Raw genomic sequence first — 24,714 nt, 5'->3', positions numbered from 1 at the left:
TAGATAATATTAATTACACGCGTTTCGTTGGGCAGTTGTAGTAAGAACCTGGGCTGAGAAGTAAACGTCTTTCACGTGTTTTCTAGGCATGTGAGATTACGGTTTAATAGCAACATTCAATGCATTAATCTGATAAGGACGTCGATCACACGTATATTAAACTAAATTGCAAGTGACGGCTTTAGAAATGAGCTAAATACAAAAACAAGACACCATAAGCGAAAATAATGTTTATCGAAAGTAAAGAGTATATTGGGCGGACGAGCACAGTGAGACAACATATATTATACAAATATACTTCGAAATAAATATGACAGTCGAAGCACACTTCTCAATAACCATAGCATAGCAGGTGAACTATATAGTTAAGTCAATTAATGAGCTAAGTAGTTTCTACAAATGTATTCGGTAATGTTGACTTGGTGGCCAAGTGGCGTCTTGGTTAGCTATACACCAACACTGAAAGTGTAAGGAAATTAACTTTTAATGTCATTTTATATGCGATCTTTTTTGCTGATATAAACAAAACGCATCTGCGTGTTGTTGCTATGACCCAAAAAAAAAAATTTCCAGCTCGTTTTAACAACCATAGCCATAATTGCTCAATGTAAACACCGAGTGCAGGGTTTAGAACGCGCCCAGCACATAGCCCGGTTCATACCCCAAGCGGCGGATCGAAACGGAAAATCCACCAACTATCAATGGTGACGTAGCAGCTAAGTGTCCCGGAGAATAAAACTACAAAAAGTACCTCCGCTATAATGCATAACTGCTTTTACTTGAATAAATGGCATGCGATAACCCAGAGGAAAACACCCTGTAGCGCGTAAGCACACACCATTATTCAACCTGAAGTTAGCGCTCAGGTAACACGGCTAGTTCTCCAGCAAGTAGACAGCGTCATCTGCTCCGAGCTAATAGCTACGTGCTAGCGATAGCCGAGCCCACAATACCCGGTCTAAGGTCAGGGTTAGTGTGTCTCTATTCGTGCCTGGCACGGAAAGTTGGAAAAAGTAACAATTGCAGCAACTGACCTTACGAAAACAATATCGTCTCCGCGTACATCAGCAACATCCAAAGAGCCACACAGCTTCCCGTAATGCTGATGGTCGCTTCATTTTATGTACCGGACTAACGCTGCGGCGAGCCGGCTGGAGGGAGAGTGGGGGAAGTGCACGTCGGCGGAAGGCAAGCTGTGCGTTTTGTGCTGCGAGCTTCTCGACTACACGGACGGCGGTGGGGTTAGCAGGCAGAGCACCACTCCGGCCTTGTGGCCAGGGAGCTGAGAACCAGTTCTATTCCTCACCCAGCACACTTACACCGTTCACCATCCTCCTCCAGCTAACACTTATGGATTTAGCTCGGATGCTAACAACTGGCTAGCTAACGCGCTGTGCTGGAATCTTGCGCGATTCACGATGAGACATTCATTTCTTGCACAAACACATTCATACTTTATTCAATAACGCTCCCTGCGCGGACACATTTTTTTGCCTGTTAGCGCACAACTTGGTTTGCGGCTGCATGCACACTTCTCATTGCGCCAAACGCAATCAGGTCAAAAACAACTTGGGTGTCAAATCCACGCCACGTTAAAATCATGTTGTTTTTTTCCTGCTTTTTCTTGTTGGCAAGCAGAGCATAGAAACGAACACTCGATATTAGGTCATGCATTTTCCAAAACATGGGACCCATTTTAATTAGTGTTTTAATTGCAGCATCACGACGCGTGCCTCAGCCTGTGGCCTTGTAGGTGATTGTACTCTGCAAAACGTGCACTATTGGGGATGCATTTTCCTTTAATTACTTTTAATTGTGTTTTGCTGAATCGCTGCAGTTGCATGCCCAATAGAGTTCAATTGTCTCAAAAACTCCTTTGTCCCACAGACTGTACAACTCCTTTCTGGGGAGGAGAGAGAACACTAGGATGATAGGGGACGCAAAGCAATAATAATATTGAAATTAACAGTGCAATACATCTTAAATACATTTAAAGGTGCAATATACACATCACATCTTTCATATAATTGACAGTATTACAGTTTTTCTTCTTTTTTTTCCTCTTCATAACATGGCCACTACTGCCTAGTTTCTCTTGTTATATTCTTATTTTTACAGTTGTGTGCAGCTCCACTAATGGACATTGGAGTATTACTTTCAAAGGCAAAATTAAAGTATTGCTAGAAACAAATGATGAGAATCAGCACCTCCAAGTCCGAGTCCATGGTTCTTGCCCACAACACTCGTAACTTAGATCTGATATCAGGGAAACATTGTTTACTGGATTGTACCGCTCAAAGTGTTGTATGCAGGGGACCAAAGATTTGGAACCGGCTTAATGAGAGCCTCAAGATGCTGTATCCATTCTCCAACTTCAAAAATAAACTGAAAACTTACCTATTAACCAGCTATATTTAATGCCTCATGTGGGGTAGACTACTGTTGGGTTTTGCATGGTTGAATGAATGTATGTATGTATGTGTATGCTTGCTTTAGTACTATTATCTTGTGTTAATCATATAGCGTAGTTTTTTGTTGTTGTGCTTGCTACCATGTTTCATCATTCCATGTATATACTATCCTCTGGACCCCCTGTCAAAAGCTTCTTCTAGCTTATTTGGGGGACCCTTTCACGTACCAACATCTTTAAATGATGATATTTCACTATTATTGTAATTGTTATATGGTATTGTGAATAAACTTGAAACTTAAAAGGGTGGAGTGCCATCTCCGGGTTGGGGAGGAGATCTTGCCCCAAGTGGAGGAGTTCAAGTACCTCGGAGTCTTGTTCACGAGTGAGGGAAGAGTGGATCGTGAGATCGACAGGCGGATTGGTGAGGCGTCTTCAGTAGTGCGGACGCTGTATCGATCCGTTGTGGTGATCCAATTTACCGGTCGATCTACGTTCCCATCCTCACCTATGGTCAGGAGCTTTGGGTTATGACCGAAAGGACAATATCACGGGTACAAGCGGCCAAAATGAGTTTCCTCCACCGGGTGGCGGGGCTCTCCCTTAGAGATAGGGTGAGAGGTTCTGCCATCCGGGAGGAGCTCAAAGTAAAGCCGCTGCTCCTCCACATCAAGAGGAGCCAGATGAGGTGGTTCGGGCATCTGGTCAGGATGCCACCCTAACGCCTCCCTAGGGAGGTGTTTAGGGCACGTCCGACCGGTAGGAGGCCACGGGGAAGAACCAGGACACGTTGGGAAGACTATGTCTCCCGGCTGGCCTGGGAACGTCTCGGGATCCCCCGGGAAGAGCTGGACGAAGTGGCTGGGTAGAGGGAAGTCTGGGCTTCCCTGCTTAGGCTGCTGCCGCCGCGACCCGACCTCGGATAAGCGGAAGAAGATGGATGGATGGATAGATGGCATGCATATATAATATGCATTAGTTTGACCATTTAAAATCAACGATAATAAAAAGGAGATGCTTGGAAATAGCATAAAAATTTTGAGACATATACCGCCTGTCGTGGCGGTATATGCATGCCCTAGTAAAAAAAAAAAAAGTCGTATTTATTTTGATTGTTGCATTTTTGAAGTACATTTGTGCAGGTGAGTGCGAATGTACCCATTACCAGAGCTGTACACAGTTATATTTTTATTCTTATTGTTACTTTTTATTTGTATTTTTATTGTTATATTGTATATTATTTCCATTTATACCTCCATTATTTACTTTTAAAATTCTATCTAAAATCTGTACACTGCTGCTGGAATTTTAATTATCCTGAGGGAACTCTCCTGAAGGAATCAATAAAGTACTATCTATCTATCTATCTATCTATCTATCTATCTATCTATCTATCTATCTATCTATCTATCTATATATGCACTAGGCTGGAGTCAGACAAAACACTGTGACATCACATAGAATATGATAATGCCCCATCCATCCATTTTCTACCGCTTGTCCCTTTCGGGGTCGCGGGGGGTGCTGGAGCCTATCTCGGTGTACACTTAGACTTAGACTTCATTTTGTTGTCATTCAAATTTGAACTTTACAGTACAGATAAGAACGACATTTTGTTGCATTAGCTCGTTGTAGTGCAGGATAAAAGAGCAATAAGGTGCAGATATAAATAAATAGATTACTGTACAGATAAATATATTGCACTTTTGCATATGCATCCACATTTATGGATGTATGTTATATTGTCTTCATATTCCAGCGAGTTAATCCGTTTTTGGGGGGAATTGAGGGGATTATTATGATGCGTTCAAGAGCTTACGGCCTGAGAGAAGAAGCTGTTACAGAACCTGGAGGTTCTGCTACGGAGGCTGCTGAACCTCTTTCTAGAGTCCAGCAATGAAAACAGTCCTTGGTGGGGGTGGGAGTAGTCTCTGCAGATTTTCTGAGCGCTGGTCAGGCAGCGGCTTTTTGCGATCTCCTGGATAGGAGGAAGGGGGGTCCTGATGATCTTTTCCGCCGTCCTAACCACTCTCTGCAGAGACTTCCATGCTGAGGCACTGCAGGCTCCAGTCCAGACAGAGATGCAGTTGGTCAGTAGGCTCTCTATAGTGCCTCGGTAGAATGTGGTGAGAATGAGGGGAGGGAACTGTGCTCTGTACACCCTGGACAAGTCGCCACCTCATCACTGGGCCAACACAGATAGACAGACAACATTCACACACTCGAGCCATTTTTTTAGTGTCAATCAACCTATCCCCAGGGGCGTGTCTTTGGAGGTGGGAGGAAGCCAGAGTACCCGGAGGGAACCCACGCAGTCACGGGGACAACATGCAAACTCCACACAGAAAGACCCCGAACCCAGGGATCGTACCCAGGACCTTCGTATTGTGAAGCACTAACCCTTGTTTTACCGTGCTGCCCAATATGATCATGTAGAGGTACATATTAAAAGTGAAAGGAGGTGGATTTTGTATAATTTATTCAGGAAGCAAATACAAGCGGTCACAAAAGTTTTTGCCAAGCGAGTGAGAGCCGAGATCCGCCACCACAAGCCCAGGCAGTGTGCGTTATTACCACAGCGTGCTGAAAACCTCCAGAAGAAGGCAACCGAATCGTTATCAGTGAGTGCTAAGAAAACACAGTTTAGAGACACTCTACTGTTGTTTGGCAACACTTTAAACACTGGGGTAAGCGGTAGAAAATGGATGGTTTACTTAGTTCGGGGCTCAGCAACCTGAGGCATTTTTTAGGGGCGGCGTGGCGCAGTGGAAGAGTGGCCGTGCGCGACCCGAGGGTCCCTGGTTCAATCCCCACCTAGTACCAACCTCGTTGTGTCCTGAGCAAGACACTTCACCCTTGCTCCTGATGGGTGCTGGTTAGCGCCTTGCATGGCAGCTCCCTCCATCAGTGTGTGAATGTGTGTGTGAATGGGTAAATGTGGAAGTAGTGTCAAAGCGCTTTGAGTACCTTGAAGGTAGAAAAGCGCTATACAAGTACAACCCATTTATCATTTAAAAAAGGAATGAAAATAGAAAAAGATGGGGAAATATTTTTTTTGGTTTTAGTATGTTTTTTGTTTGATGACCAACATTACATAAATCTTCCCAATTGTTAGAAAGCCCACTGTTTAGTATGTGTGTATGCTTCACTGATGAGAGTATTTGGTGAACATCGTTTCATCCTACCTATTTTGTCGGTTCTTGAACTCACCATAGTGTGGACTGTGACGCAACAGTTTGTTTACACGTAAAATCTTCCAGTCTTTCTCTGTTTCATTTTGTCCACCAAAAGTTTTATGCTGTGCGTGTAAGGTGCACTTTGTTGATGTTATTGACTTGTTGGAGTGCTAATCAGGCATTTTTGGTCAGTGCATTACTGCAAGTTAATCAATGCTAACATGCTATTTAGGCTAGCTCTATGTACATATTGCATCATTATGCCTCATTTGTTGGTATATTTGAGCTCATTTAATATCCTTTACTTTTATCTTCTTTGCATATACTGTAATTTAGTTTTGCATGTCTCATGACACATTATCTGTATGTAATATTGGCTGCATTTCTGATAGTTGTTTGTGTGCCATGTTGTTCCAGACCACAGCACACATTACCTAGCTTGCCAAAGATTGTAATAAATCTATTAGACGAAGACAGCCTGCCGTTTCCTTCAACTTGGACACACACATCTATACCTTTTGGCCATTAAAAGCCAGTAATTTCCAGGAGTTATCTCACTTTCTGAGTAGTCTCTGATTTACTAATGGTTTCTAATTTTGTAAAAATGTGTAGAATAGATATTACATTTCAACATTTCTGTCAACAAAGATTTGCTTCAGCCAGCGTCATTTTGATAGTAGGCTATTATAGCTAATATAGACACTTACGTCATGTGTTGCATTCATAATAAGACTTATATACGCCTTTTAATTTTTTGCGGCTCCAGAGAGATTTGTTTTTTGTATTTTTGGTCCCATATGGCTCTTTCAACGTTCTGGGTTGCCGACCCCTGACTTAGTTGACCAGGAAGGCAACTTGTGGCTTCGGAGTCATTTACTGAACGCACCTCTTTTTATTTTTATAGAAATAAGATGAACAAAATACCAAAAAAATAAAATAAAATATATGTTTTAGCCTTCATATTTGCTTAGTTCATTACAAAATAGAGGATGACATCGTTCTACCACAATATTAAAAGTATATTAAAAATATTAAATGCTTGACAGTTTGAAACAGTTTCCAATAAAGTAGCAAATTTAAAATGAAATGTGTTGAGGGTTGTTTTTTTTTTACTTGTAAAGTGGTATCAAATAAGTATCGAAAAGGTGAGAATTAATAAGTATCGATATAGACTACTAAAAAATGTTGTCGTGACAACCATAGTTCACATTACCCCTTTGTCATTCATTGAGGCTTTCATTCATTTTATAATTACTAGTTTCAAACTTATTTTTATACTTGTTAAGAGTGTTCTGTAGGAATGACAGTGAACTCAATTAGCGTTTATAGCACAGGTGTCAAACTCAAGTCCTCGGGGCCAGATCGGGCCCGCCACATTCTGGAAATAATATGTATTGTAAGTACTTTTTTTCTTACTAAATGTATTTGTTATTTCCATTTTGATATTAAAACTACCCATACTGCATGTAATTGCATTGTTTTTACATTGTACTATTATCTAATAATGCAACCATCCATTTTCTACCGCTTATTCCCTTCAGGGTCGCGGGGGGCGCTGGAGCCTATCTCAGCTGCAATTGGGCGGAAGGCGGGGTACACCCTGGACAAGTCGCCACCTCATCGCAGGGCCAACACAGATAGACAGACAACATTCACACTCACATTCACACACTAGGGCCAATTTAGTGTTGCCAATCAACCTATCCCCAGGTGCATGTCTTTGGAGGTGGGAGGAAGCCGGAGTACCCGGAGGGAACCCACGCAGTCACGGGGAGAACATGCAAACTCCACACAGAAAGATCCCGAGGCCGGGATTGAACTCACGACTACTCAGGACCTTCGTATTGTGAGGCAGACGCACTAACCCCTCTTCCACCGTGCTGCCCTTGTTATATGATCATACGTTCCAATTTTTTTTTTTGTTAAAGTAAAGCTAAAGATTTAAATATCTGCTTGACTTATGTCAAAGCAGGTTATCCATCAAATCATACACTGTAAAAAATAACAATATACTTTACAATAACATTCTGATGACCAGTTTTTTACCTTAAAAACAATTTCGGTAATGTTTTTCCCTTTACAATACTATACTATAAATACATGTTTTTAATCGTATAATTAACTTTTGTACTGTTTTTTTATGTAAGGTATACACTATAAAAACAACAACTGTAGATTTTACAGTAAAAGCTCTGTTGCATGAATTTTACCATAAAAAACAGTAGTACTGTTTTTCCATTCCACTTACATTTGTTGAGGAAAAAAACGCAAGTTTTGCGGTAAAATTCTGGTGGCGAGATGTCAGTTTTTTATGGTACAATCTAAAGATTTTTTTACATTGTGCGTAAAAAAAGATATGATAATCAAATGCATAGGCAATTATATACAGGTAAAAGCCAGTAAATTAGAATATTTTGAAAAACTTGATTTATTTCAGTAATTGCATTCAAAAGGTGTAACTTGTACATTATATTTATTCATTGCACACAGACTGATGCATTCAAATGTTTATTTCATTTAATTTTGATGATTTGAAGTGGCAACAAATGAAAATCCAAAATTCCGTGTGTCACAAAATTAGAATATTACTTAAGGCTAATACAAAAAAGGGATTTTTAGAAATGTTGGCCAACTGAAAAGTATGAAAATGAAAAATATGAGCATGTACAATACTCAATACTTGGTTGGAGCTCCTTTTGCCTCAATTACTGCGTTAATGCGGCGTGGCATGGAGTCGATGAGTTTCTGGCACTGCTCAGGTGTTATGAGAGCCCAGGTTGCTCTGATAGTGGCCTTCAACTCTTCTGCGTTTTTGGGTCTGGCATTCTGCATCTTCCTTTTCACAATACCCCACAGATTTTCTATGGGGCTAAGGTCAGGGGAGTTGGCGGGCCAATTTAGAACAGAAATACCATGGTCCGTAAACCAGGCACGGGTAGATTTTGCGCTGTGTGCAGGCGCCAAGTCCTGTTGGAACTTGAAATCTCCATCTCCATAGAGCAGGTCAGCAGCAGGAAGCATGAAGTGCTCTAAAACTTGCTGGTAGACGGCTGCGTTGACCCTGGATCTCAGGAAACAGAGTGGACCGACACCAGCAGATGACATGGCACCCCAAACCATCACCCAACCATGCAAATGTTGCATTTCCTTTGGAAATCGAGGTCCCAGAGTCTGGAGGAAGACAGGAGAGGCACAGGATCCACGTTGCCTGAAGTCTAGTGTAAAGTTTCCACCATCAGTGATGGTTTGGGGTGCCATGTCATCTGCTGGTGTCGGTCCACTCTGTTTCCTGAGATCCAGGGTCAACGCAGCCAAGTTTTAGAGCACTTCATGCTTCCTGCTGCTGACCTGCTCTATGGAGATGGAGATTTCAAGTTCCAACAGGACTTGGCGCCTGCACACAGCGCAAAATCTACCCGTGCCTGGTTTACGGACCATGGTATTTCTGTTCTAAATTGGCCCGCCAACTCCCCTGACCTTAGCCCCATAGAAAATCTGTGGGGTATTGTGAAAAGGAAGATGCAGAATGCCAGACCCAAAAACGCAGAAGAGTTGAAGGCCACTATCAGAGCAACCTGGGCTCTCATAACACCTGAGCAGTGCCAGAAACTCATCGACTCCATGCCACGCCGCATTAACGCAGTAATTGAGGCAAAAGGAGCTCCAACCAAGTATTGAGTATTGTACATGCTCATATTTTTCATTTTCATACTTTTCAGTTGGCCAACATTTCTAAAAATCCCTTTTTTGTATTAGCCTTAAGTAATATTCTAATTTTGTGACACACGGAATTTTGGATTTTCATTTGTTGCCACTTCAAATCATCAAAATTAAATGAAATAAACATTTGAATGCATCAGTCTGTGTGCAATGAATAAATATAATGTACAAGTTACACCTTTTGAATGCAATTACTGAAATAAATCAAGTTTTTCAAAATATTCTAATTTACTGGCTTTTACCTGTATATATACACATATTATTGTATTATTCAATGTTACAAGAGGCCCTCTGAGGGCAGCCATGGCCCTCAATGAAAGGGAGTTTGACATACTTGGTTTGCAGTATGATTACATGTTGAAGAGGAATGCAGACTCATTCTCAGCCCTTTAGCACACCTTCCATATCACATGCAAGTCCAAGAAAATAAGACGTTGCTTATTGAATATAAATAATATAGTAAATATAAATGTAATATTTGGAGTGGTTGCATTGCGTGCAGTGACTGCACTGAGCAAGCACCTGCAGCACAGGGGATTGATCAGTTTGAGCCACTGTGACATGCGCATGTGTGCAGACCTTTGTGTGAACTTCAAGGTTTGGGAAAAAAAACTAAATGTGTATAAGTTTGTGCAGCAAGCAGCTATTAAAGTAGTTTGAAATGGCACTAGAAAAAGATGCATATTCATATAGGTTTAAGACAAATGTTTTACCTTATATCCAGTGAGTTATGCATACTGTACATGAGGTGCAAGGAGGTTGTAATTTTGAAAATAGGTTATTACTGGTCCCTAGGACAGGATTAGTTAACTCCCCATTCAGCTTTAGCAAGATTGGATTAGATTTGGGAGGGGGGTCGAGACCGGTTGGAGGACAGGCCGATTGGCCAATGGCCGTAAATAGAGGGAAGTATTAAGGGCACCCGCTCCCTGCCATTGGTGCACCAGCAGCAGAGTGACTGCTTTTCCCATCTGCCTCCTGCATCTCAAGGATAATCTCTTGGAATACCTCCACAGATGTTGACAACCGAGCACACAAACACAATTGTTGGTTTTCTATTTAGGGATTTTCCATAGATTTAAAAGCTCAGAAGTTTACAGAATGAGACCAGGTGGCTTTTATTTGACTCATTACATAGTGTTCAACATTTCAGTATGTTACTTTTTAAACACATTTTTCAGTGAAGGAAATTGCGCTTTCACACGCTCATAACTCTCAGCGTTAAAATAAAGTGTATGATTTTCCGTACTTGTTTTATGTGTATGTGCCTGTTGGCAAACAATGGGATTAAAAAATATATGCAAAAGGCCAGGTTCTCCACAAGGGGATGCTGTTATGCATCTTTTTTGCACAAAAACAGCAAGTTCAAATATTGCAAATGGGGTCAACTTGGTTGGGTTCAACAATAAATAATCAATGTGTTGTGAATTAAAGCCAATTGAAAGATGCACTGGTGGTAAAATCAAGGTAGTTTCCCTCAAAGACCAGCATTAATATATTACATGTCACCATATCCATGTGTCGCGTGAAATGGTTGTAAGTTTGCTGTACATCAGATTTAAAAACAAACAAAACCACGTTGAATGAGTTTTCTAATATTTTATGACAGAACAAAAGGTGAGGACATACAATGCAATTTGTGGAACTTTTATAACTGGAAACATTACCTGTATATTAGCCGGTACAAAAATATAAATTCTATTGATTTGAGAAAATTCCATGATAATGTCTATAATATATTCCATTACATATAATCCAGTGCGCAGATTGACATGTCAACACATTGATGAGAAACAGGAAGTGTTATTGAGAAATGTAGCAGTTACATCTTTACTTTTTAAGGGTAGAAAGAGTCAGTGTGTAAAATGATGGAGGCCACATTGTACAGTAAGCGAGCATACCAGTGCACGCGGGACGTCTGATGACTGAGTCTCTCGTCCACATCTTGACGTCCAATAGGACGGTTACTCATGTAGTAAGCTGCTGTGACCAAAGTGCTGCGATGAAGTGAAGTTGTGTTAGTGCAACTCATCTGCTTTTGTTTTGTGCTTTCCCCCCACAGTAGGTACTCCAACGAGAACAGGAGTCTCAGAGGTCCAAACGCCCAGTGTGCAAGTGCATGGTCTTCCACCACTGCATAGCTAGAGACAAGCACTCCGTCAACAAACAAAGTTCCATATTCTGTCAAAGGTGCGTACACTCCCGTAGTCTCTTCTACTGAAATGGAACTGATGCGAGAATGATGGAATCGACCGTCTGCATGGTGGATCAGAACACAGTCCTGGGTTCTGGCTCTACTGGCAAACCAAGCCTTGTACTTACTGCTGTCAAGTGTGCAGTCAGGGTCTAAGAAGACCAGGTGATGCGGAGTGACGGCCAATCTATGGTCGTCTTCTGTCTCCAAAAACAGGAAAATGGACCGGGCTTCTGGATCCCGATGCAGAAACAACAAGATCGGACTAAATACCATTTTGCCTGTCGCAGACACGGCCATGACTTTGTCCCCAGGAGTCAGTGATGACAAGGTCTTTTGCCCGCCTCCAGCAACAGTCACCCGGGCCCAGCCGGGGAAACAGCCTCCTTTTTCCACAGCAACAGAGTGATCTGCCGACAGACACAAAGTAACATACTGGGAAAACTTTTGAGGCCAACTTTTCCACACATCTGACATAAGAGCACTCGCATTACATGTTGGCACTGAAATTAACGTTATCATTGTAGAACGTATGATGGCCCTGTGATGAGGTGGCGACTTGTCCAGGGTGTACCCCGCCCATGTGCAGCTGAGATAGGCTCCAGCACCCACCAGGACCCCGAAAGGGACAAGCGTTAGAAAATGGATGGATGGATGGATTGTAGAAAAAGATATATTGAAAAGGAAACATCTTTTGGCATTTAAAAAAAGACTTCACACCAAAACAATGCCATTCAGCTGAAGGTGGACACAAATAACATTGAAAGTGAAAACCAGGAAATTTAAATAGAAAGACAACAGCACTGAAAACAAATCTGACATAAAGAAAAAATCTGAAGATTGGCATTAAACTGGAACTGCTTTTTTGGGGGGGTGGGGGATTTTGCCTATAATTCACAATCCTTACGAGAGACAAGAACACATATGTATTTTTTAATGCATTCTAACTCGTAAATAAACATTAATTAAAGTCTGCCTCCAATGGAGCCAACGGAAACCATGACGTCATTGCGTCTATTTCGACCATAAACCCAAAAACCGCCATTTACATTTTGTGACCTGAATATCAACCAAGTATTAGCGATATTGTTATTATAAGCGCTAACGTTAAGGACCTGCATTTAGAGGTGCCTTGATCAGAGAGAGGCAACTTCCTTATGCTGCTGGATTGACATCATCAGCTGATGAGCTGCTTGCTTGCCTCGGAGCTCGTGAAAGTGTATTCTAGATTATAAATTATGCCTCTCATCTTGATAGTAAAATAGTGTGGACATAATCTGAGATGTTGGTACACTTTGACAGCCCATCTTAGACAGGAATGGCAAAAGAGATCCAAAAATACGCTTAGTTCCACCACCGTTTGCCAGGATTTTAGTCATTTTTCATCCAAACGGGAATATATCAACATCCTAACAGTCGGCATCCCAGTGAAGTGAAGTGTGAATTATATTTATATAGCGCTTTTCTCTAGTGACTCAAAGCGCTTTACATAGTGAAACCCAATATCTAAGTTACATTTAAACCAGTGTGGGTGGCACTGGGAGCAGAAGGGTAAAGTGTCTTGCCCAAGGACACAACGGCAGTGACTAGGATGGCGGAAGCGGGGATCGAACCTGAAGCCCTCAAGTTGCTGGCACGACCGCCCTACCAACCGAGCTATACCGCCCCAAGAGAGCAGACATTGTACAGTAAGTGATGTATACCGCCCCAAGAGAGCAGACATTGTACAGTAAGTGACGTTGTATTATGTTTGATGGGTTTCATGAAGTCTGCAGTGAGTAAAAATCAATGATGTTGATGAAGGAAAAAGCAAACGCAGCGATGCATTTTTTTTTTTTTTAATTAATGTGCCGCCGTATGCTTAAAATGAGCAAAATACATAAATATTGCATGTCATTATGAATGTACCTGTTTCTACATAACATATATACTTACAGCATATTTGAATCAACACTGTAGTTAATACTATTATCAATGTTAATTAAAAACTAAATGTGAGATATAAATAATAATGGAAGTATAATTGTCTGTATCTAGTATATAATTGGTGCAAAGGTTTAACACGTGTACAAGGATATTACACATGCCTTTACTGTGTATATCATTTAACTGTGTTTATGTTGTGTATAATGTGTATTTATAATATGTTGTACAAAGGACATTTCATAATTTTCGGAAGTTCATCTTGTACTTGACATTGTTTATAGGGTTAGGCACAATAAGTGTTCAACTTCAGCCTAAACCCTTTCGGTCTGCAACATTTTCTTTTTCAATCTATGAATGTACAACTGTTTGTTTATTTTGTTGACCATTGACCGAAGAAGAATAATAAACTAAACTAAAACTAAACTATATAAAACGTTGACGGAAGTGTTTGGATGTTTTTTTTAAACCGTTTTATGGGCAGAATCAGGGCCGTCTTTCCCAACAGGCGAATCAGGCGGCCGCCCGGGCTGCCATCCATTGCAGAATGTAAAAAAATAATACAAATTTAAAATACTAAAAATGTATGTATAATGCACACACTGTACACTTAATTGGAACGTTTTCTTAAAAAGCTGTATAGCAGAAAATCCGGAAATGCACGACGGATGAAGAAGTCGGTAACCCAAACTTAAACTGTATTCATTGTAAGCTCGACTACTGGCTCATTTGGCTGCAATGTAAAATATTATTTAAGTGAAATAATGGATACTATTTGCGATGATTTTGAATTCTTGATGCAATCAGAAAATATTTACAGCTGTGACAGGCTCATGGAGAGGCTGTTACAGAGGAGGAGTTCACCTGAGCCTCGCCATGAAGAAATCATTAAAATATGATTGCAAGAGAATTTATTTGCATCATCTATGATTTATTTATCAATATATGCAACATAAATGTAATATTTGTATCATATTATAAAAAAAAGTACTGTAAAATTACAATGCATGCATTGATGACATTTTGTGCTATTTTGTGTTTTACACTACAGCATCTATTCAGAAAGCGAGAGACATACTCAACATGTAAATCCAAGTGAGTGTGTGTTACTTGTAAAAGACTGTAGTAACAATCCTTTTTCAATTAAAAAGTATACATCATATATGTTCAACGGTAATACATCTAAATCAATATCAGACAAACACAATCAATTTCAAACAATCTCAAGCCGTTCTGGCCTATTCATTTGAAATAGTTGACTTAGCTGCATTAAAATTAGTGATTGAATGTATTTTGATTACTAATAACATCATTCTGCAAAAGAAAATAACACATTTTAATAATGGATATAAGTTTACATGCTCATAAAGTAGCTTTCAGTGCTGTTATATGAACCTTTTAGCTATACTAAAATATATACTTACACTGTACATATAATATGGGTTGCACCCTATCATTATTCGTCCAATCTTTTTTCTACCACTTGTCCCTCTCGGGGTTGCGGGAGTGCTGGAGCCTATCCCAATTGCACTCAGGCGGAAGGCGGGGTACACCCTGGACAAGTCGCCACCTCATCGCAGGGCCAACACAGATAGACAGACAACATTCACACTCACATTCACCCACTAGGGCCAATTTAGTGTCGCCTATCAGCCTATCCCCAGGTGCATGTCTTTGGAGGCGGGAGGAAGCCGGAGTACCCGGAGGGAACCCACGCAGTCACGGGGAGAACATGCAAACACCACTCAGAAAGACCCTGACACCGGAGATCCAATCCTGGACCTTCGTATTGTGAGGCACATGCACTAACCTCTGCGCCACTGTGCTGACCCCCTATCATTATATTATACTCATATATATTATATATACTTTGCCTATATACTTTGATATAGAATTACAGTATATCATTATTTATACTCATTATAATAACAGGGCACAGTGAACACTCAAAACAGAGTTAAAATTGAAAATGTATGTCTTGTAATTTAACTAAAATTATCATTATCAATACATCTACATTTCAAAGTTGTGAAGTGAATTATATTTATATAGCGCTTTTCTCTAGTGACTCAAAGCGCTTTACATAGTGAAACCCAATATCTAAGTTACATTTAAACCAGTGTGGGTGGCACTGGGAGCAGTTGGGTAAAGTGTCTTGCCCAAGGACACAACAGCAGTGACTAGGATGGCGGAAGCGGGAATCGAATCTGGAACCCTCAGGTTGCTGGCACGGCCACTCTACCAACCGAGCTCTGCCGCCCCCCAAATTGTTCTGTGTTTGTGTTTAATTTTCTTACAGGATAATGAAGCAGTAGCAGCAGACTCAATGTTACAATCCAGCAACCTTAGCTTCAACCGATGCCTGTGAATCTATCAAAGCTGCCCCATTGATCCTGCTGATTGGCCACACCATTTGACTGATACACGAGGAACTGAATTACTTCGTCGAAGACCTTATGAGGTAAACATCACATTCCCCCACAGACATTTAGTGACTGGAGAGACAAATAAGAGAATGTGGATGATTACCCCAATTTCCCTCCAATGCCATTTGCACTACATTTGTAGGTGTTATTATTTTATTTTCAGGTAAAATTATTTAAATGGCTTATTTTTTTTCTTATGATTGCATTTTTGTCTTGACATGTCAAATAAATAATTACTAACTGTGTAATGCTACATTCTTTTCTCTGTGGAATGGGGGTGTTGGGAATTTACGCTCGCCTGGAGCACTAAATGTAATCTATTAGCTGGTTAGAATGCATTAAAAAAAAAACATATGCGTTTTTGTCTTAATGATTGCGAATAATAGGCAAAATTCCCAAAAAGTGCAGTTCACCTTTAAGAAACACGAGAAAATCCCAATGAAATACATTTTGTATGTCTGTGTTGTATTTTCAAGTTCAGTAAAACCTTTTTCAGTGTCAATACATATGTTTCTACAATGACAAAATGCAATTTCGCAGTGCCATTAATGGCAGTGTTACGGAAACATGAAATAAAGGTTTTTGCAAGGGCATTAACTGGGGTTTGATTCCTTTTGAGTTTTAGAAGAGCATGTTTCTGCAAGGATCACATTAAGTGTGACTTAATCCCACATCTGCTGCACAAAAAGTCAGCTACTGTTTTTTAACTACTATAGTACCAGTGCCAGTAGTGCAATGTTGTGTTCTTTGGAGTGATTTTTGCCTCAGTGAAGTAGCTTTTGGTGTACTTGTGGGATTTAACACAAAAGTTGACATTGTCATGTATTGTCTTAGAAAATGAACTTTTTTTTAAAAATATTATTCGAATAAAAAGACTGCAAAATAATTATACATGGTTACTATAGAACTGAAAAAACGCCAATATATATTTTTCACAAACTGTATATTTTATCCTCCCCTTGCTCATGCATGACATATTTCAGATTTTTTAAAGCATATTCTACAATGTTTTGGTCCAAAATTGTGATTTTTTTTTTAAAGCGAAAAATGCTAAATAAACTAAAAATATCAATACTACTGAAATATTGTCCACTAAATGTGTATTATGACCACTGGTTGGGTCAGCCTCAGGCAGCATTACTAATATATTGCAGCTATTCTCAAAACGTGGTATGCGTACCATTAGTGGTATGCGGGCTCCATAGAGTGGTACGCCAAAGAAGTCTGTAAATATGAACTGTATATGGCGCATCATTGTTGAGGATGTGTGTGTATTGTGTGTAATGTTACATTGGCCAAAAATATTAAATATACTTGTCAACTAAAACCTCTGCTTTGTTTTTAATGAATACTAAGTCCTACTACGCTACTGTATTTAAATGTTGGTCAATATGTTGGTACTTGGAGAGCCAAATGTTTTCTGAGATGGTGCTTGGTGAAAAAGTTCAAGAACCACTGCAATAATGGATTAAAAGTTGTAAAGGTGACTAACGGGTGTATTTTTCACTAAGGGCTCTCATGTTGCTAAACGTATTTAGAAGGTTCTAAACAGCTTTTATATGCTGTAGCTATGGAAATATTTGATATATAATTAATGATACTTACTTTTCTGAAATTGATTTATTGCGGTCATGTCTAGAACTAATTAGCAGTGATAAACGAGGGACAGGCATTAATGACAGGCATTATCTTACCAGCTTTTACAGAGCAGTGGATGTGATATTTGGACTCGTAGTGGACCCAGTCAAAGCCCGCCTCCACAGCCAGCTGGGCGAGCAGTCCGTACTTGTCTGTTTCTCTGTCGTCGGTAGTGATGTCCACTGCCCGGCCTTCATAGTGCAGAGATCCGGGAGGGTGGTGACCATCCTCGTCCCAGGCCTCTGTCACCCGTAGGTGCACCCCTGGCCACTGGTTCATTACGGCTATGGCCAGCTTGTTCAAACATTCCTTACACCGCTAGAACAAGAGTCAAACACAGGGCAGTTATTTCGGAGCCAAACCAATATACCTTACCATTAAGATACTGTACGAGTTTGTCTTGGGTGCTGCTGAGATTCCCTTCAGCAAGGCACTGCACCCACTAACTTCCAACTATTTACGTGACCTTGATTCCCTCCACATGTTCATAGAAGCTTATGAGTGTTCATATGTATTTTTGCAGCTGTATAGAATGCAGGTTGAATATTTTCATCCAGTGCACAACTTAAAGGGTGTTCTTCCTATTGTACACTAGAGGGCGCTAAGTTTGTCCGTAACTGTAAAGTGTCAAAAAGAGGAGTTACAGACATACTGATTGCCTCTAAAATGAAGCTAGTATGACTAATGTAGTACTTTGTGTTGTATGATGCTCTTTTGTAAGAATAAAACCTAATATAAGTAAAACATTCTTATTCCAATGCATTAAATATACCGGTTACTTTAAAAAAAAAAAAAAAAAAAAATGTATATATATAAGACATGTGCATTAATACTGTATGCCAGGGATATTCAACTAAGGGCCCTGGAGCCAAATCCAATCCAGGGAATGACACCATACTAGCCCCTGAGTTCAGTTCAAAACAAAAATTTTAACAGAAAATTCCTAAAAATATTAAAGGGATCCTATTGTATAGAGCAGTCCTTCTCAAATGGTGGGGCGTGGTGCAATGCCAGGGGGGACGCTTATGACCTCGGGGAACATGCTTTTTTTTCATTACAGAATATGAATATGTGTTTGCAGCACTTGGCTTCACTGTAATCATGGTGGGAGATGAGGAAAGGCTGGTGTGTTGTTTCCTTTAATGCTAATAAACTTTTGATTTCATTGAAAGTTTTTTTTAGTAGATTGCACAGTACAGTACATATTCCGTACAATTGACCACTAAATGGTAACACCCAAATACGTTTTTCAACTTGTTTAAGTCGGGGTCCATGTTAATCAATTCATGGTAACCTACAATGTTTTATGCAGGGTTCTTATAATTATAACAATTCTGTAGACTAATTAAATTATTTATAGTTACTGTAGAGAGAAGCCCTGCTATAGAGGAACTTGGACCACTGTAAACACATTGTCAGATCCTTGCTTTGACATTTTAACCCAGCAAGCAAACATAGACTACTGGAATTCAAACTTGTGATTTACATAACTGAGGTGTTCCTCAAGAATCCCTTTTAAGTCCTCTCCTTGTTGGCAACTACTTTTTGTTTGGAATGTGATCTATGTAAAAAAAAAAAAAAAAAAAGGTGTCGACGTAGCACTTCAGATGCAGTCACTAGTAACTTTTTCCAACTTCTTTAGTTATACTAGGTGTTCCTCAAGGTTCTATCTTCGGTCCTCATTTGTGCTATTCAACAGGTGGCCCGCAAGTTCAGTTTAAAAAGCTGAAAAACCCTCACAAATGTTTTTAAGTGTTTTTAAATTGAGTCCCTCACACGCTTTTTAAACTGAACTCGCGGGCCACCCGTAGAATAGCACAAATGAGGACCTAAGATAGAACCTTGAGGAACACCTAGTATAACTAAAGAAGTTGGAAAAAGTTACTAGTGACTGCATCTGAAGTGCTACGTCGACACCTTTTTTTTTTTTTTTTACATAGTTATTATATTTGAATGCTCAAAATAATTAATTGGAATAAGTAGTGTAAACTTCAAAAGTTGTTAGAAGTTGTACTTACTTAAAAATGTTGAGTGTGAGTAACATTTTACTTCTTTTTAAGTTCATTAAACTTGTTATTTTTAATCAATATGAACTTGTTTGTAGATTATGTAACTGCTACTTAAAATAATTAACTCACAGTTACTTAAAACTCAGTGGATTAAACATAGTTTGGTTTTATTTTGAAAGAACAAATCATTAAATCGAATCAAGAATAAATTAAGAAGGAATCAATCGCATTATAGATTTATATTATTATACTCTGTGTGTGTATGTATATATAAATCATTACATGCACGTGCGCGCGCACGCACATGCACACACACACACAGAGAGGAAGTGCTTTTATTTTGTAGCATTTGCGTGCACTTCCTCTTCAGGCAGCAGACACGAGGAGGAACATTTTTTAGTTGGCTTAATTGGTAATTTTAATTGTTATTTAAACTTACATTTAACATAAACTTGAGGTGGCGACTTGTCCAGGGTGTACCCCGCCTTCCGCCCGATTGCAGCTGACATAGGCTCCAGCAACCTCCGCGACCCCGAAAGGGATAAGCGGTAGAAAATGGATGGATGGATGGATTTATTATAAACTCTTTTACGATCTGATATACTCAAATATTTGAGTTTATGAACTCAAAAAATATGTGGCAACTGATTGCCTCACTTTTTTTTTAGTTCTGCTTACTTATTCGGGTTTACAGTGTAGAGTGTTTTCATAGAGATGATCTTTGACTAGCTTTTTTTGCAGAAGGTCCTTAAAAACTGCAGACAGCTCCTGTGACTCTGACAAAATAAATACACCAAAATCAAATGTCCATTTAGAGGACGCTGGTTCTCCGGAATATACAAAATATGAATAATAAGAGAGAAGCTTTCTTGAAATGTGGCACCCCAAAATAATTTTGTTGAATATCCCTGCTGTTTGCGAAACCCTAACAAAAATAAGATTTTTATCTATGTTTCTTGTTGCACTCCCACAGTATGATATTTGCTTGAGATTGAGAAGATTACATAGCCTGCATCTCTTATGCATCTTTTTGACAATTTCATTCAACCTGAATGAAGAGAACATGAATATGAAATGACTCCAGATTTAGATTACAGTGTATGGCACGTTTGAACCCCACTCAAGCAGAAATGTCAGACATTTGTTATCATTTATTAACAAGGTGAAGTTAAGTGCAACGTGCGAGTCCATTACACACTTCGCTGCTCTCAAATGTGACCCTGGAGAATTTGATTACACTATTTCAACACTGTGTTCATTCATAATTCTTTGTTTGTGCTGCCACATACTTTCCTAGAAGCTAGTTTCAACCTTCCTCAAACAATCGGGATATTAGAAGGGAAAAAAAGCTACTGTAGCCAGTTTGGTGCATTCCTTTGCTCCTTTTTGTCAGGGTGATAGAATAATCAAGGCCATTCACTGCCTGTGCCTGACGCATGAGACATTTGATGAGGGTTGTGACTCTTTAGCACTCCCGTGGGTTGTAACCCTCACAAAATAGTACACTGCACGGGAAATGATGGACGAAGTGATGCAGTCATCAGTCGGGATGCTGAGGCCTTTAAAGGTTTAGTACAGGCATATTCAACTTCAATGTTCTGGGGGCCACATTTCCAGAAAACCAAGGACCCTTCACTATTACCGTATTTTTCGGAGCATAAGTCGCACCGGAGTATAAGTCGCACCGGAGTATAAGTCGCACCTGCCAAAAATGCATAATAAAAAAGGAAAAAAACATATATAAGTCGCACTGGAGCCCGGCCAAACTATGAAAAAAACTGCGACTTATAGTCCGAAATATACGGTAGTCTTATTTTGTATATTCCGGAGTATAAGCTTTCAGGAGATATTTATCAATTTATTTTGTTAGAGTTATGAGCGCTCTGCTGTTTTTAAAGACGTTCTGTAAAAAAAGCTAGTTAAAGACATACTTGCCAACCCTCCCGGCTTTTCCAGGAGACTCCCGAAATTCAGCGCCTCTCCCGAAAACCTCCCGGGACAAATTTTCTCCCGAAAATCTCCCGAAATTCTGGAGGAGCTGGAGGCCACGCCCCCTCCAGGTTTATTGTTAGGCAGTTTCATTAACGTCCTCCCAGCGAGGCAACAACACACAACAACAGCAGTCACGTTTTGTCTACCGTAAAGTAGTTTGTCTGCCGTAAACAGCAATGTTGTGACACTCTTAAACAGGACAATACTGCCCTCTACTGTACATGCATATGTGACATTAACATCTACGGCTTTTAGAGAGTGCAGTGCACAACTGCGCACACAACAAGGAGATGAAGCGGAATGCATCATCAGAGAGGGTGTTCAGCATGGTTAGAAAAATAGTGACAGAGAATAGAACAAGGATGGACAATTCAACCCTTAACTCAACAATGAGTAGATGAGTGTTATGTGTGTGTATATGTGTAAATAAATGAACACTGAAATTCAAGTATTTCTTTTATATATATATATATATATATATATATATATATATATATATATATATATATATATATATATATATATATATATATATATATATATATACATATATATATATATAATAAAATAAATATATATATATATAGCTAGAATTCACTGAACGTCAAGTATTTCTTATATATATATGTATATATATATATATATATATATATATATATATATATATATATATATATATATATATATATATATATAGCTAGAATTCACTGAAAGTCAAGTATTTCTTATATATATATATATATATATATATATATATATATGTGTGTGAAATACTTGACTTGGTGAATTCTAGCTGTAAATATACTCCTCCCCTCTTAACCACGCCCCCAACCACGCCCCCGACCACGCCCCCCGCCACCCTCCACCCCCCACCTCCCGAAATCGGAGGTCTCAAGGTTGGCAAGTATGGTTAAAGAGCATATCTATGACAGCATTACAGTGTTTTTAAGAATTTGCACCAAAAATGTGAGCCTCTCACCAGTTTTTTTTTTTAATTGAACTCGCGGGCCACCAGTTCAATAGAGAATGAAAATGGAACCTTGAGAAATACCACTAGTATAACTAAAGAAGTTGAACAATTGACTACTGACTGCATCTGAAGTGAACAAACTACAGCAACACCTTAGTTACATAAATCAGATTACAAAAAAAATGTGAAACATCTAAAAAAATAGAGGACTTAAAGGGCTGCCTTAAGGGACGCCTCAGTTATGTAAATCACAAGTTTGGACCACAATATTCTATGTTTGCAAGCAAGGTTAAAATGTCAATGCAAGGATCTGCCAATGTGTTTACATTGGTCCTCCATTGTTTTTAGGAATTTAGAAATTTGCTGCAAAAATGTTTGTCTCCCAAGTTTTTGACTGAACTCGAAGCCTGGTACGGTGTCATTCCCAGGCTGAATTTGTATTTCATGTTTGCAAGCAAGTTTAAAATGTCAATGCAAGGATCTGCCAATGCGTTTATAGTGGTCCTCCATTGTTTTTAGGAATTTAGAAATTTGATGCACAAATGTTTGTCTCCCAAGTTTTTAACTGAACTCGAAGGCTGGTACGGTGTCATTCCCAGGCCGAATTTGGTCCCCGGGCCGCCAGTTGAATAGACCTAGTTTAGTATCTAATGAGAAATGTGGGAAAATACTGTGGAATAAAGAAAGGAGAAGGCAGATGGGAAAATGTATTGGCATGCACTGTGGAATGTGACAGCAAAAGGGTGAGAACGAGAGGGCCAGAAAGCAAACTAGATACATTTTCCCTCCCAATGCCATTGAAGAGAGGCGTTTCATTGTCACAACTACAATAAGTGGCTTTTCCAACGGTGCCATTACTTCAGCAGGCGGGAATTTCGTATAGGCGACCTCTCTCCGAGTGACACACAATGAGCGTCTTTCACATCTGGGCAAAAGAGGGGCACATGCAGTCAAAAGTGGGCATTAGAAGGGCACACATGTACACAACCGTCGTCATTCATCAACCGCGATGGGAAGGATCACAGATTTATAGCCTGGAAATCAAAGAAAGTCACAGCAGTGCACGTACGGGATTTAAATAGCAAATCTTGATGGCTATTATAGTGTTGACGATGAGGTGATTCTGCATGCACCTGTCATGGCAGTACTCCTAATAACAAAGGTTAAAGATTAAAAGGAGCCGACGCGGAAGTCAACCTCTTAAGAGGCAGTGTTGAATTACCTCCTCATGGTTTTATCTTAAGAAAAGGGAGGGGAAGTTGGGTTAAAACATATACTCTGTTGTGTTTGTGTTAGGAGCCCAGCAAAGGCATGCAATGAATGAGGTGAATTATTAGATTATGAGTATCCCTCTTACATACCTTTGTCATGAAGCGGTCGGCATTGGTGTTCTCTTCGTCTTTGAACACAATATCGGGGTTGTAGTTGCACACCAATTCATTGAAGCGCTCCGAGTTCCGCGTGATCTTGCCCTCTGCCCTCCCGCTGGCACCCAGGTTGTTCTCTGAGAAACTGGGGAAGAACTGCTTGTAGTGCATGGCCGTCAGTTTCCTGGGCCTGGACCGGACGCCGTACCCGGGCCCCGGTCCGCATCCCTCCGCCAGACACAGGCAGGTCCACAAGGCCAGCAGGCCGAGCTGAGAGCTCCGGGCCTGGCCGGGCTGCTTCATTGGGGAGGCTTGGGTGACATGTAGGATGGGGTCACAGCTTGATCCATTCCAAATAACCGAGACCTTGACCATGAGAACTCACTTGCTGTTAGGACATAATGCTCCTTTGAAGTATCGGCTCTAAGATGTTCAAACTAATACTTGTTTCTGTGCTAAGATTCCACTCATGGGCGCCACATGTGCAGTTAAAGTCATCTTCATTTTCTACCTGTCACAATTGGCGCTCCTCTCCAAGTCACCGCTAATCCACATGCACACACCATCAAGTCCAACAGTCAGGCTATCATCCTCCTGTTTTCCTTCTCCTCCTCTTCGTCTTCTTCTTCCAGCGTCCCCTGTCGACTTGAAGCGTTCCTGGCCACCTTTCACCAGCCATTGGGTCTTATTAGTCAGGAGCAGATTGCCCTCCCTTCCTTTCTGCGCGCTCCCACTGCGCCAGCACACGCCTCCAATTCAACCTTTGAAAGGACATATGATTAGTCTACTCGCGTTAACACAATGACACCCCCGCCGCCCACACCATCCTCCTTTTACCGCATATCAGACTGTCAGACGACTTCTGCCAGACAAATGCTCTTTTGGGTGT

General features: G+C 40.2%; 2 protein-coding genes across 4 annotated transcripts in view; both read right to left on the bottom strand.

The window, feature by feature from the left end:
- The window catches only part of kmt2d (lysine (K)-specific methyltransferase 2D), a 55,228-nt gene extending 53,869 nt beyond the window's left edge, over positions 1 to 1,359 (bottom strand). For all 3 annotated transcript variants that reach the window (XM_061986126.2, XM_061986153.2, XM_061986144.2), the window contains exon 1: positions 1,035 to 1,359. The gene's annotated coding sequence lies outside the window, so the exon portion shown is untranslated. The remainder of the gene's footprint in view (positions 1 to 1,034) is intronic.
- Positions 1,360 to 10,486: 9,127 nt separating this feature from the next.
- dhh (desert hedgehog signaling molecule) lies at positions 10,487 to 24,512 on the bottom strand. The gene is made up of 3 exons (XM_061986090.2): positions 23,820 to 24,512; positions 17,544 to 17,805; positions 10,487 to 11,910 (listed from the first exon to the last, which is right to left on the bottom strand). The coding sequence occupies exons 1-3, from the start codon at positions 24,198 to 24,200 to the stop codon at positions 11,144 to 11,146; spliced, it is 1,410 nt and encodes a 469-aa protein (XP_061842074.1). The 5' UTR covers positions 24,201 to 24,512; the 3' UTR covers positions 10,487 to 11,143.
- Between the last annotated feature and the right edge of the window lie 202 nt (positions 24,513 to 24,714).

This window comes from Nerophis lumbriciformis, linkage group LG01, assembly GCF_033978685.3.
Source record: "Nerophis lumbriciformis linkage group LG01, RoL_Nlum_v2.1, whole genome shotgun sequence".
Classification (NCBI taxonomy): domain Eukaryota; kingdom Metazoa; phylum Chordata; class Actinopteri; order Syngnathiformes; family Syngnathidae; genus Nerophis; species Nerophis lumbriciformis.
The sequence above is the reverse complement of the archived record's forward strand: the minus strand, read 5'-3'. Positions and strand labels throughout refer to the sequence as shown.